Source organism: Gasterosteus aculeatus, chromosome 15 (genome assembly GCF_964276395.1).
Source record: "Gasterosteus aculeatus chromosome 15, fGasAcu3.hap1.1, whole genome shotgun sequence".
Classification (NCBI taxonomy): domain Eukaryota; kingdom Metazoa; phylum Chordata; class Actinopteri; order Perciformes; family Gasterosteidae; genus Gasterosteus; species Gasterosteus aculeatus.
The window spans coordinates 1345638-1358824 of NC_135703.1; the positions used below are offsets into that span (position 1 = coordinate 1345638).

General features: G+C 51.2%; 1 protein-coding gene across 7 annotated transcripts in view; it reads left to right on the forward strand.

Moving 5' to 3' along the window:
- syne2b (spectrin repeat containing, nuclear envelope 2b) overlaps positions 1-13187 on the forward strand; it is a 67605-nt gene that overhangs the window by 23548 nt on the left and 30870 nt on the right. For 5 of the 7 annotated variants that reach the window (XM_078089211.1, XM_078089208.1, XM_078089212.1 and 2 more), the window contains 20 exons: positions 108-263; positions 358-599; positions 777-2838; positions 3087-3421; positions 3504-3648; positions 3764-3964; positions 4045-4304; positions 4446-4605; positions 5264-5419; positions 5708-5848; positions 6274-6450; positions 6573-6710; positions 6797-6982; positions 7058-7174; positions 7297-7449; positions 7523-7618; positions 7810-7947; positions 8605-8709; positions 9003-9080; positions 11212-11373. In XM_078089211.1, the coding sequence (XP_077945337.1) occupies positions 108-263; positions 358-599; positions 777-2838; positions 3087-3421; positions 3504-3648; positions 3764-3964; positions 4045-4304; positions 4446-4605; positions 5264-5419; positions 5708-5848; positions 6274-6450; positions 6573-6710; positions 6797-6982; positions 7058-7174; positions 7297-7449; positions 7523-7618; positions 7810-7947; positions 8605-8709; positions 9003-9080; positions 11212-11373 (5208 nt within the window). The remainder of the gene's footprint in view (positions 1-107; positions 264-357; positions 600-776; positions 2839-3086; positions 3422-3503; positions 3649-3763; positions 3965-4044; positions 4305-4445; positions 4606-5263; positions 5420-5707; positions 5849-6273; positions 6451-6572; positions 6711-6796; positions 6983-7057; positions 7175-7296; positions 7450-7522; positions 7619-7809; positions 7948-8604; positions 8710-9002; positions 9081-11211; positions 11374-13187) is intronic. The other 2 variants (XM_078089209.1, XM_078089213.1) reach the window with 2 other exon arrangements.

The following is a 13187-nucleotide window of genomic DNA, read 5'->3' on the forward strand; positions in this document are numbered from 1 at the left end:
GCAGTGAAATTTAGTAAATTACATTCAAAATGAAGGCCCTCAATGTACTTTTTCTATTGATGACGCTTGGACCTCACAAAATCCCTTTTGTGCTTCTGTTTCTTCAGGGTAAACCATCGGAGGACGCCCCAGAGGCTCTGATCACATCCACCACTGATCTGGACCACCGCCTAAAAAGGCTGGTGTCTAAAGTCCTGAGCTGCAAAAACCACCCCGCCGAGCTCAAGCCGGCCGCGATGGCCCGGCAGCTGGAGGAGGCGCAGGTGCGATCCCAAATCCCACACCCTCACTAGACAACCTTAAAAAAATGAAAACAATTTGAATAATTGGGTTTGTAATTCTGCCCGCTAATTCCAGGAGTGCCGAGAGGCGGCCCGAGCCCAGGCGGCGTGGTTCTCTCAGCTGAGGGGAGCTGATGCAGAGAACCAGGAGGCCTTGGAGCAGGTGGAGGACCAGTGGAGCACCGCTGCTCAGGATGCAGCTGCTGCGTGCCAGAATAAAGAGGCTCAGCTGCAGCTGGTGAGCGATTACCACAGACAGACCCAAGCTGCCGGCGCCGCGCTGCTCAGACTCACAGCAGAACTGGAGGACATCACGACGTGAGAGCTGCTTTTTTTGTTTCCTTACTGAAATATGTTCAGATCTGAAACCAAGGAGGAGCTTTACTGTCTTAAAGCCAAGAAGGGTTCTGAGACCAGAGGAACAGGGGCCTTCTAAAGATGTATTCTTACTGAATGCGGTTTAAATCTCAACGCTCCCGACTGTCTTTCTTTCAGGTCCCCAGAGGAGAGCAGCGCAAAGGACGCAGAGCGACTTCGCTCCCTGCAGAGAAGTATGGAGGAACACAGAGCGGTGCTCGGGGAGCTGCTCATGACCCATGCCAGGTTAGGCCCAAACCTCAGCTGGTCTGATCGAGCAGCCGCACGGAGCGAGCAGAACAACCTGCAAGACGGGTGGAGAGGCCTGGAGAGAGCCGTGGAGAGGACGCTGCATCACACCAACGTCCATTCTCACAGCGCAAGCGACCTTCTGTTGACGATATCAGGCCTTCAGGAACATTTGGAGACAATTGCCAAAGACCTGGAGTCTGCCTCGGTTCCTCAGTGGACCTGCGAGAGCGCTCAGCGGCTGATGGTTGCCAACGCAGAGGTTAAAGCTGCCCAGCTGAAGCACCTCCATCTGCAGCAGCTGTCTGGGGCGTTCCTTCTCAGCTCCCAGAGAGAGGAGGAGACAGCGGAGATACAGCAGGGCCTCCAGAGGGTCAAAGACCAGCTTTGCTCCACAGAGGAACTGGTGTCCTCTCAAAGTCGGAGCAGCAGCAGCCCCGTCATGGAGAAAGTGATCCAGGTGATGAGGGACGGTCTCGCTTGGGCGAAGCAGACGGAGAGTGACATTGAAGGCAGGAGGAAGAGGATTGCTCTCCTGCCTGAAGAGGTGCACCGGCAGCTCCGGGATCTGAAGAAGCTGCAGTCCGAGGTCATGGCCAAACAGGGCCAACTGGGGTCGCTGGCGGAGGAGGTGGAGGAGCTCCTTCCACAGCTGGACCCGGCCGAGGAGGTGCCCATGGTGCGCTCCTCTCTGAAGTCCCTCGAAGAAGTGTCCAAGTCGACTACAGAGACGCTATCCAAGGCCGTGAGAGAGCTGGAGTCAGGTCTGCAGACTCGAGAGAAGCTGTCGGAGCAGATTGTGGAGCTGGACTCCTGGGTTCTGGCTCATCTGCATAGAGAAGCCTCCAGGAGTCCAGACAGCGAGCTCAGCAACCCCACCGAGCTCGATCGCAGAATTCGTCAGATGCTGGAGACCCAGGTGGAGGCCGAGAAGCAGGCCGCAGTCTGTGAGGCTCTCCTGATGAAGAGCAAAGACATCGCCTCTGAACTCAGCATCCCAGAGACCTGCCAGCTGTTTGACAAGCTGACCGACCTCCAGGAGGACATCAGAGCCATCGGCTGCTACGAGAAGGCCAACAAACAGGAGCAGGACGACCTCAGCCTGGCTGTGGATTCCAGCAAGAAAAACCTGGTCAGCCTGGAAACGAGCCTCAGGCAGATGTCCGGAGATCTGAGTCGACACCGGTTCCCCATCACAAGCGAGTCCCTGCAAGCCTTGGAGCCTTTCAAAGATGTGATTTTGGAGCACAAAGCCCAGGTTGACCTTCTGCAACCGTGGATTCCCCGGGAAAAGACGGGGGAACTGCACTCAGTCGTTTCACAGCTTCTAAGCAAGATTTACAGCCTGGAGATGAAAGCTAGAGGTCATGAGAGGTACCTGAACAAGAGGCAGTGTGTGGAGGACCTCAGGGAGAACGTGAAGGAGCAGGTCTGTCAGACCAAAGACAAAAGCAAGCCGCTTGAGGAGAAGTACAAAGTCTGTCAGACCCTCCTCGTTCAGCTCCCGCTCATAAAGTACTTGTCCATCGAGGCCGGGACCCAACTCCAGGGGATCTCCGCCGACCTGTACCCCTCACAGCAGAGCGCGGAGCGACAGAGATTGAGGAACAACGAGGAGAGCCTGGACGCGCTGGAGATGACGCTCTACAACAACCTCAGCATCATCGAGTGGAACCTTCTGAAGGAACTGGACCTCGACTCTGAGAGGGCGAGCGCCCGGACCTTCCTCCACCAGACCCAGCAGGAGCTCCAGAAAACCCCCACGCTGGAGCCCAAGGAAACCGCAATCAACGAGCAGTACCAGAGGACCATGTCTCTGAAGAAGACCGTGGAGTCCCGATTGAGGGCACTGGGGGTTCTCGAGCAGAAGAAGGGTGGCAGACCAGGAAGTGTGTCCCAAGATCTGGTGGACTTGCAGGTGGCAGTGCTCAGTGAATGCGACTCACAGATGGCAAGTTGAATTATTTTTTGTTGTTCATGCTTTTGTCTATAACCATCATCATTCTGTATCCGTGTCTTTTGTTTGTTGTCTCTTGCATTGTTTTAATCATCCCTATGTTGTGGGGCTAGCTGGTTAGCTAGCTGATTAGCATGCTCATTGCAGTAGATATCTCTCTAACACAGCACTGTAACCTCTCTGTGGGATGCTAGTGTCCTATAATATGGGCATGCAGATACATTGTGTGTATTACATTTTAGGAGGAGATCTCTCAGGCCAAGGAGTCTCTGAGGAGCTACACGAATGCCGTTAAACAAGCGGCAGAATTCCTGAGGAACATCGAGGTCTCTCTGCTGCCGCCGCAGGGCACCGCTGGGCTCTGCTCCGAGAGCCTGGAGGAGACCCAGCGGGCTTTGGCCTCGCTGCAGCAGCAGTTCCAGACCCACGTGGAGGAGCTCCAGCGACAGGACACCCTGCACCCTTACCTGTCCGCCCAGAGGGTGGAGCAGCTCCAGGAGGACATCCTGAGCCGGCTCCTGGTGAGGATGTCCACCCTGCAGGCCAAGGGACACATGCGAGTGGAGTGTCTCAGCAGGTAACGGTCTGAAAGATGCCGCGCGTGTGTGAGCAGAGGCGATGATCTCCTTCTGATCGGACGTCCCACTTGTGTCTCGCAGCTGTGCAGAACAACACAGAAAATACGCCGCGAGGCGAGAAGAAATCCTCCAGAGTGTGCAGAGCGCAGCGAGCAGCCTCTCCCAGCTCGTCCGGGAAAAGGTCTCCTCCCTCACCGACTGCACCGACCAGCACACCCAGCTCACTGTACGTATGAGACTCCGCCCACTTTTGACCACTTTGTTTGAAGTAAAACCTATATTCATTTTGGAGAGAAAAAACTCGTCACACTTCCCAAATGACCTCCACTTCGGCTGCGCAGGTCCTGTCCGAGGAGGTGGAGACCTTGCAGAGGCGTCTGGAGGAGCTGGAGGAGTGGTGCCCCGAGCAGAGCTGTCGCGGAGGCCGGGAGGCCGCCGTGGCCGCCGTGTGGAGACGCGTGTCCAGGCTGCGCCGCTGCACGAGAGAGCTGGCGACTCGCAGCAGCCGGAGGGTCGCAGAGTGGATCCAAATCACCGACGGCGTGAGTGAACAAAGGTTTTCCTTCCGGTCGAACCACGTGAATCAAACAAAAAAGATTCAAACGCTGCTTCCTCCGCTCAGGTGGAGAAGGCCTCCACCCTCTTGGAGCAGGTGGAGGCGGAGCATCCCGACGGATCCCCCGTGAAGGCCTCCACCGAGGACCTCCAGGCTCTGCTGCAGCGCTGGGAGCAGCACCAGGACCGGCTGGACTGCGAGCACCGGGCCCTGTCCGCGCTGGAGCTGCGCACCGCCCGGCTGCTGGGCGTCCCCGCCCACCTGGAGAGGGCGCCGCCCGCCGCGCTCTGTCAGCAGCTGCAGGCCATGCAGGACCGCTACGGCAGGTAGGATGGCGGATGGAAGTTTTAAACCAAGCACTTCATCCCAACTTTATTGTGAATGCAGAACTCTCCCCTCCGATACGTCGAAGGTACGAAGCCGGAACGCTGTAGGTTGACGCCTGCGTTCTGTGTCTTTTGCTGCAGTGTGAAGCAGAGGAGCAGGGAGGGCTTGAAGGCGGCGCGGGCCGAGCTGGAGGAGAGGGAGCGGCTCGGCGGAGAGCTGCAGGCCGTCGGCGTCTGGCTGCAGGCTGCAGACGGTCTTCTGTCAAAGATGGAGAAGAGCCGCAGCACGCAGGAGCTTCAGGTGGGGCGGACATGATCAGGGGTACCGGGTACATGTTGGTGTGTTGGTGCTACGTCACAATCACTGGACTCTTATGCAAAACGAAGCGCTTTAATACACCACTTTCTTCTTCTGATAGCGGACAAACATCAGCTCATTACAGACATTTCACTTGAGGAGGTTAATGTTTAAAAAAAGAAACACTTTGTGTGTTGTTTTTTCACAGAAATGTCTCCTCAGAGTCGATAGTATGATGATCTAATGATCCTGAAATCTGACAGTATAACTTCATTAGCTAATAATGTTTCTGCCATTTAATCCTCGAAGATATTTGGACCTAATTACACATTTAAAACCTCAATCTGTGAAATTAAATGTGGGTTTCTTTGAAACATCTACTGTACAATCAGTGAGCGATGTCCTGCACCTTCTGAGAAAGACCACTGGTAGTCAGTGTGTGTGATTCTCGTGTGCTCAGCTCGCAGATTACAAATACTCACAAGTCTCAGTGTTGCCGTTGGATATTTAATAAAGCGGTGAAATGAATTCCAGAGGCTCCTCAGGTCTGCTGAGCTTCTGACGCGTGAGAGAGAGAAGGAGGCCGACTGGAGGCTCGTTGGTGTCTGACTTCCCATCCACAACCCCCCCCCCACCCCCCCTGCTCCCCCTCTGGTTTCAGGAGGTCCACAGCCAGCTGTGTAACCACAAGGCGTCGCTGCAGCGCGTCACGGAGGGCGTGAAGATGAAGTACTCGGACGCGTCCTCTCCGGTGTGGCTGGAGTTTGACGGCCGGCTGCAGGACGTCTCGCAGTCTCTGCAGAAAGTACAAGTGAAGGTACAGGAGACCCGCAGGTTTGATTAGAAACACCTTCGATCACAGGAACCAACGTGGGGAAAAGGGCAGGAGTGGGATGAGTTAAACGGAGAGGTGCTGATTATTATCATCTATTTGGTAGCTCATCAAAAACTATGGAGACATCCTGTCATGAATCCTAATAAGTTCAACTCAATGTTAAAGATTCAATGCAGGCTTTGCTCAAGTTTAACAGGAAGACATTGAGCGATAGTGTTTGGGGCAATAACAAATGCCCCACCGTGGCCTCTGTGCTGGTTCCTCCGTCAGGTGGGGGAGGCCTTGGAGAAGAGCGGCCCCGTCTACCGGCTGGGGGCGAGGCTGTCTGAGATCCAGGCCGGCCTGACCTCGGTCCAGAAAAGACTTGAACAGAGGAGTCCCAACGTGAGCCAAGCAAAGCTCACCCAGAGGGTGAGTGACCAAGACTGTAATAAGAAGGTGGGGAGACCTTCAGAAGCTGTGAGTTCACTCCTTCTCCTCAAGACTCAAACGTAGCGCTGATATGTTCACAAAGCCGACAACCACTTTGTCTCTGCTTTGAGCCTGATTCTGATTAAATGGACTCATTCTTAGTCGCCGTGATGAAACCCCAATGCTGGTCCACCTTGGATCCTGTAGGTTTGTGACTAGATGGTCGATTCTTTATTCCTGTGTCAGACCCCTCGTGGGTTTTACCAGACAACAAGGGTGCAGCTGCAGTGGGAACGTTTCCCCACATCACAAAGGGACATAGAATCCTCATAGGTCCTCATGTAGTCATCGACACAAACTAAAGCCGACACACACACAGTGAAGAGCTGGAAGGGGCTAAAGTCAGTGACTCTCCATGTGCTCAGCGCGCGTGGGACGAGCTGGACGTGTGGCACTCGGCCGTGGCGGCTCTGGAGGTGGACGTGCAGGACCTGGAGAAGCCGGAGGAGGTGCTGATCCTCACCGAGAGACTGGTGGAGGTGCAGCAGCTCCACTCCCTCCTGGCCAAGCAGGCGGAGCAGAGGACCTCCCTCATCAGCAAGGTCCTTTGCTGCTGTTGTAGTTATTACACCGTCATGCTGGCAAGCAGCTGGCGTGTCACTCATGTCATAAACTATACACAGAGTTGTGGATAACGAACGTGTTGTCTGGTGTTGGTGGTCAGATCCAAACGTGGCTACAGGAGCACCAGGAGATGATCAGCAGCTCCAAGAGCTGGATGGCAGAGGCCAAGTCGTGGCTCGCTACACCCTGCACCTACACCACGGCCAAGTGCCTGAGCAGCCACGTTCACACCCTGCAGGTCGGTGCACCCGCCGCTCCACCCTCTGCTCTTACTGCTCCTGATGGAGTAACACCTTGCTCAGCACATGTCTCCGCCTCTCCCAGACGGTGCTGGACGACTCGGCGCAGATCCGCAGCGCGCTGCAGGGCTTCGGCTCGGTGCTGAAGGAGATGTCTCAGGTGTGCGACGTGGCCGCTCTGCAGGAGCAGCTGGACGAGGCCGAGGTCCAGGTGGCCGTGGTTCAAGACGGCTTCACCGCTCCCCTGTCTCACCTGGGGCACGCCGCCGCCGTGAGTCCACCGCGTCCGTCCTGTGTCTTTGCCTGACTGCTCCTGGAGGTCTTTAACCAGCCATCGCTTGTCTAGGAGGTGGAGGCCATTGAGATCGAAGTCCGACGGATGGAGAACGACGTGGCTGACGTCAATGCATCGCTTTCGTCTTCGGAGGCTTTGTCCAAGACTGCGAGGGCGGAACGCATCAGGGTGAGACCAGGTTTTCATTTGATTTTCATGACTTAACATAAAAGCCATCAATTTTCTGGAATCTGAATCTTTCTGAAGTTATTGTCAAACTCATCAAACATGATCCTTTTTTCTGTGCACAGGTCATTGAGCAGAAGATCCAGTCCATGAGGACGACCATAGCCGAGATCCAGAAGTGTAAGCCAGGCCTTTGTCTTCCAGAGAAGGCCGAAGAGACTCTGACTGTCTTCGCTGTGGTGGACCAGCTCCAGACTCTGCTGCTGGGCCTGGAGAAGGTCAGTACATCAGTGAGTCAGTAGGTCAGTCAGGGGGTGGTGGACAGGACTGACCCCCCCGCCCCTCTTGCAGAAGGTCCCCGCTCTGTTCGTCCAGCAGCCTCCGGCTCCGTCGGCTCAGACGTCGTCTCTACCTGGACTCCTTAAATCCACCTCAGAGGAGTCGGAGGTGAGTTCAGCTCCGTCTCCATGGTAACAGTGTTGCTTTAATGTAGCAGCAGAAACCGTTTCATATGTAAAGATATCGTGGATGTTGAAATCTGAGCTAACTCCCCTAAAGTGGGACTTAAGACCCTTTACCCGCGAGATGCTGTGCAGCCAGAAAACACGACTCCACCCGAGCTTTGCTTTGTGTCTCAGGACAAAGAGGTGGAGGAGGGACAGATCCAGATCGTCCACGTGAAGGAGGACGTGCTGAAGGAGTCCGGAGCCTCGCTGCAGGCGGTACATCGGTCCTCCCCCGAGCAGCGGCAGTCCAGGAGCCCTGACGGCACCCAGGTAGGGGGACCGGGGACACTCGCATCTCTTCCATGGGACGTTCTGCCGTCATCTACTCCCGTGTCTTGAATAGTGCTTCTCTAACATGCTAACACCCCCCCTCCCTGAGCGTGAAGTGATTTAACAAGCTGTGTCTCCCCAGCATGTTTAATACCGCGTGTTTGCACTTTTTATTACTGTTTGCTTTCATTTTGCCAGGACGGGTCCCTCTTTGAGGACGTGTCCCTCCTTGAAGGAGCCCTGGGCGGAAAGGTTTCACACAAAAAGAACAAAAACAAGAAAGCAAAGACGTTTAAATAAAGATGTTCAGTCACACGTCTCTGAGGACACGAGACAACGTGAGACGTTTCTCCACCAGGAGCTCAGACGACTCAGAGAGATGATTCTTGCTATTAGGAAAACTTCCATGAATGACTAATCAGTGATAACCGCAGGGGGTCAAACGCGCCCCCCAAAGGTCCCAATCAGAGCACCTTCAGTCCTCATTATGTTCAATGTGATTTTTACTGAGATTCTTATTTCTTTAAAAAACACCTCATTTGTTTCAGACTAAACTTGTTTAAAGTGTACATTTTATTTTGATATAACTGACTGACGTCGCAGTGAACTCTTATAGTGAGCGGCTCACTTCTGACCCCCTCCCTCCCTGTCACTCAGCAGAGGGATCGGGCCGACGGAGGCAGTCAAGGTGGAGGAGGTGGAGCAGGTGGAGGCGGGGTTTGGTGGTGGCTCTGGGATGCTTTCCTGGCCGCTTCGCCAGAGGTAACGAAGCCGCTGTGGAACGAAGACTTTCCTTCTCTGTCCTTCTGGTGACCTGAGGTCCATGCAGGTCCCCACCTGGACCTTTCCTGTTACTGCCCCCGCCCCCACCCTCCCTCCACCTGTCACTTCAGCTACGACCTCTGACCTCCCTGCCACCCGGGTCACTCTGTCCTCCTCCCCCCGTCTCCCCCTTCCTCACCCCACCCACCTACCTGTCCTCTGACCCCCCCCCAGCCCCGGGCACAGGTGTTTGTCTGGACTTTAATTCTTCCTTTTGTCCTTGTTGCCGTCAGGTGCCTTTGATTCTTACACCAGAGGAGACGGAAGGTGGTGCTGGAGGGAGCGCCAAACAGACGGGTGGAGACAGAGAGGTAACACCTTCACCGGCGCCTTTTATTCTTTGTTTGTTCAGAGGAACAGAAGTCAAAAGGGAGGAAACAAATCAGGAAAGTTAGTTTCATCTTTTCATCATCATCTTGAATTGATCGCCTTAGTTTTTTATTTCCTTCCCTCCAACCTGCACATTCCACCGATACGTAGTCGCAAACTACCGATCACAACCGTCGCATCTGTTTTTCAATAACGCCGAGGACTTTAACTCCGTAACAGAGTGCTAGTAACCGTGTGACCCCGTGACCTCGTGGTTACCCTGACGACCACGGGAGCCTTTGACTGACTGACCTCGCTGATCTTCTAACCCTGCTCATGTTTCTTCAGGATGTTGAGGGCCCCACCGAAGCAAGCTCCTCCGAAGCTTTATCGGCGGTCTGGCCTCAGTCGCTGCCCGAGAGCACGGTAGACACGGCCCCCCCCCTTAAGGTGTCCACGCCCGACCCGGGGACCCCGCAGAGATGTGTGGTCTCTTAGATCTATTACTTGTATCTGTACAACTTCCCGCTTCGTCTTTGGACTTCCAGCGCCTTCTAGAGCTCAGACCCCCCCCCCCCCTCCTCTAGAACCAAGGCGAGAGTCTGCTGAAAATCACCTGTCTCTCATACGTTTCTTCTGAAGTCAGAACCTCGTCTAGGACGTGTTCAGACTTCTGTTCCGTCTGGAACACCAACGTTTACACTGTGCCTCAGCGTGTCGGCTGGAGGCCTTTTTGGTCCCGGAGAAGCTTTCACACGGACCTCCGTCCTCACTGTGGTTCCAATGTTGGTTCTGTCGAGGCCCAAACCAAGTGTTCCATTCTGTGATTAATGATGATTTAATCGAGTTTAACCTCTTTGATTGTTGACGTTTGTTTTCTGAACTCGTTTACCAGCAAATGCAAAGTGTCATTTGTTCAAATAAAACCCGCTGAAACGCATCTGATGGATTGTTGTTTACGGAGTTGGTTGATTTACATCGCTCAGCAGTGTGTGTGTGTGTGTGTGTGTGTGTCACTGAGATGTCTTACGTCACTCGGCATGAGCTGTACTTTGTACTTTGTTCCTCTCTGTCTGCACCTCAGCAGCAGAATGCAACACCAATAAACCCGCAGCAGTGACCTCTCCCAGTCTCCCAGTCTCTTGTGTCAGGAGCTCATGGAGGGGGGGCGGGGGGAGGCGGGGGGGGAGTGAACACACACACACTTAACGTGAGCTCGCACACACCTGGGGGGGGAACAAACCTTTGACACCGGCCAACATCTGGAGAGGTTCTGGTGGAATTCAGAGGTGGGGTCCTGCAGATATTAAGATATGAATGTAAGGTCACAGCTCCAGCATGGCCTCCTCCACCTCCAACTCCTCCACCTCCAACTCCTCCTCCTCCTCCAAACCCTCCTCTAACTCCTCCTCCTCCAAACCCTCCTCTAACTCCTCCTCCTCCTAACCCGCTAACCGAGCAGGAGGCTGTTTTTATAAGACAACCACCTGATTGTGTGCATTTTTATTTACATTCCCGCTGTGTGCAGGAGGATCTGTTCCTATAATAAGATATTTATACTCTTAACAGGTTTGTTGTTGAAATACTTATTGGGGCCAAAAGAAGCAAAAGTAAAACAACTACTCAAAGACAGCCGGCAACACTTTTATTTAACAGATGAACTTCAGATGTAAACATTCCACCTGCTCTTAAGTTACAAGAACCGGAATCACAGGCAGCGTTAATAATATGCACATAATAATATACAGGTGGACAAATGGAGCGCTCCCTTCTCACTGTCGGCGCCGGTTTGTTGATTCAAAAGATTTAAAGAAAAGGAAAACAGTCGGAGAAGCTCACTGGAACTCCGAGAGGATTGTTTGAGTTGTTTCTCTCTCTCCTCTGTCTCTCTCGCCCTCTCTCGCCCTCTCCATTACAAAGAGTCACCTGAGCCCTGCCGCTCCAGGAAGTGGTTTCCCCCCCCGGGTGGGTGGAGCACAGAGGGACAGGGAAGAGTGACTAAGAGTGAAAGAGAAGAGGAACTAAGAGGGCGAGATAGAAGGAGGAAGTTGACCCGGCGTGGATCGATGTCAGACGAGCCACTTCCTGGTCCCCCCGCGAGGTTCAGCCGGGTGTGTTGTGTTTGTGTCCCAGGCCCCTGAGGAGGAGCCCCAGCCGGGGTCCCGCCCCCCCCGAGGAGGTGCCCTCCACGCGTGCCTGCAGAGGGTCGGCCAGCTGGAGCTGTGGCTGCAGGAGGCCCGGAGGAGCCCGGCGGCCATGCGGCCCAGCGTGGAGCAGCAGCTGCTCACCTGCCAGGTAAAGCCCCGCCCACCAGGGGAACCGGGAGTTCAGACAGGCCTCCAGGTCATATGCGTAACCATTTAAATGAATGCATTTCAATGATTCAAAAAGTCACTGCAACAACCTTAATTACATGTGTCATGGATTAAACATTTGCATCAAATTAATCATGCAGTTGTTGATAAGAAAATAAAAAGGTTTTCTCACATTTCTACGCACACCTTTGTTCGGAATTAACACATAAATGTCATCATGGATTCTTTAGAACAAATAATACACATAATATATGGGTTTATATGTATTTAAGGCAGTGATTCATATTGAGTTCATTCAGAACTCTTTCACTTGTTTTTATTGTTATGATCTCAGGACTGATGGCACAATAATTCTCACTAATGTGCTGCAGAAACCAGCAACACGTTTATATATTCATATTTTATTGCCGCTTAAGTTCACTTTGGGTCTCCTTGTAAATGGAAAAGAGTCTTTGGAGAAAGTAAAAGAGGCTAAACGAGTCAGACATCACAGCCTGCTCTTAGTGAACCTGCTGATGTATCACAGAGTAATACTACTAGTTAAATATCTCCAGTACTGAGTCCACAGATCAACAATCATAATATTTGCATTTAGGGTGCAGAGTTTTCTTTTCATTGAGGTGGACCAATCAGATGTGGAGCCTTTAAAGTTGGCCATGCGTCGCCATGACGACTAAATAAACACATGAAAACACACGCCCATGTTAGTTTTACACTTGTTGTGTAGCGTGTTTTATCGGCCTACGTGAAATATCTGTCAGTTCACTTTTCTTCTTTTCTGATAATCCAAAAAAGGATAAAAAGTTTATTCAAGCTCTACAGGGATGTTTTTTTGTATGCAATGATTCATTTAGAGATTTGGGTTTCTTTTGATTCTGTGTCGTTTCCTTTCATTTGTTAAAATATGTCATGTACAAAAGAATTTGCTAGAATTTTTTTTTTTTAAATATTGTCAGGAAAGAAAAATCAGAAAATATTTGGTCAAATAATGTCAAAGTAAATACATTTTAAATATATTATGTTGGAAAATGTTTTGAAAAAAAAGTAAAAAATGTTAGGTCAAAAAATGTAATGGAAAATAAGTTCTAAAACTATTTAGTCAAAAAAAGTTTAAGAAAATATGTTACGTCAAAAAATATAATTATTTAAAATAAATTGTGTTGTAAAATGTTTTCAGTAAAGGTTAGATTAAACAATGTCATTAGAAAAAAATATATTATATCAAAAATATTTTGAAAAAAAGCTTAAAAATATTAGGTTGAAAAATGTTTTGTTGTCAAAATATGTTAGGTGAAAAAAAATATTGAAATAAAGAGCATATTTGTTCAAACAGATGTATGGAAAAATATTCCAAAACCTTTAGGCCCAAAAATACGTTCTCTATATATTATGTCAAAAATGTTTTGAATAAAATGGAAAAAATATGTTATGTGAGTATGAAAAAAGTGTTACTTCAAAAAAGTAATGTTGGAAAAAGTCTAGATCTTTTATGTTTAAAAAAAAGTTTTTTTTTAAACGTCAAGATATGTTAGGTCGAAAAAGTTCAAAATTTATAAAAATGATTTCTTTAAAAACTGTCATGGGAAAAATATTGTTTCCAAAAAGTAGTCAAAAAAGGCTCTTGGTGGTGTTTTAAAGGCAGCCGAGCGTCGCTAAGACGAGGAAATAAACACATGAACACACGCGGCCAGAGTTAGTTTTACACTTATGCAACGTGTTTCATTATCGGCCTGTGGAATATCTGTCGGTTAACACGTTGCTGCTTCTGCATTTCTTCTTTTCTGATATTCCAAA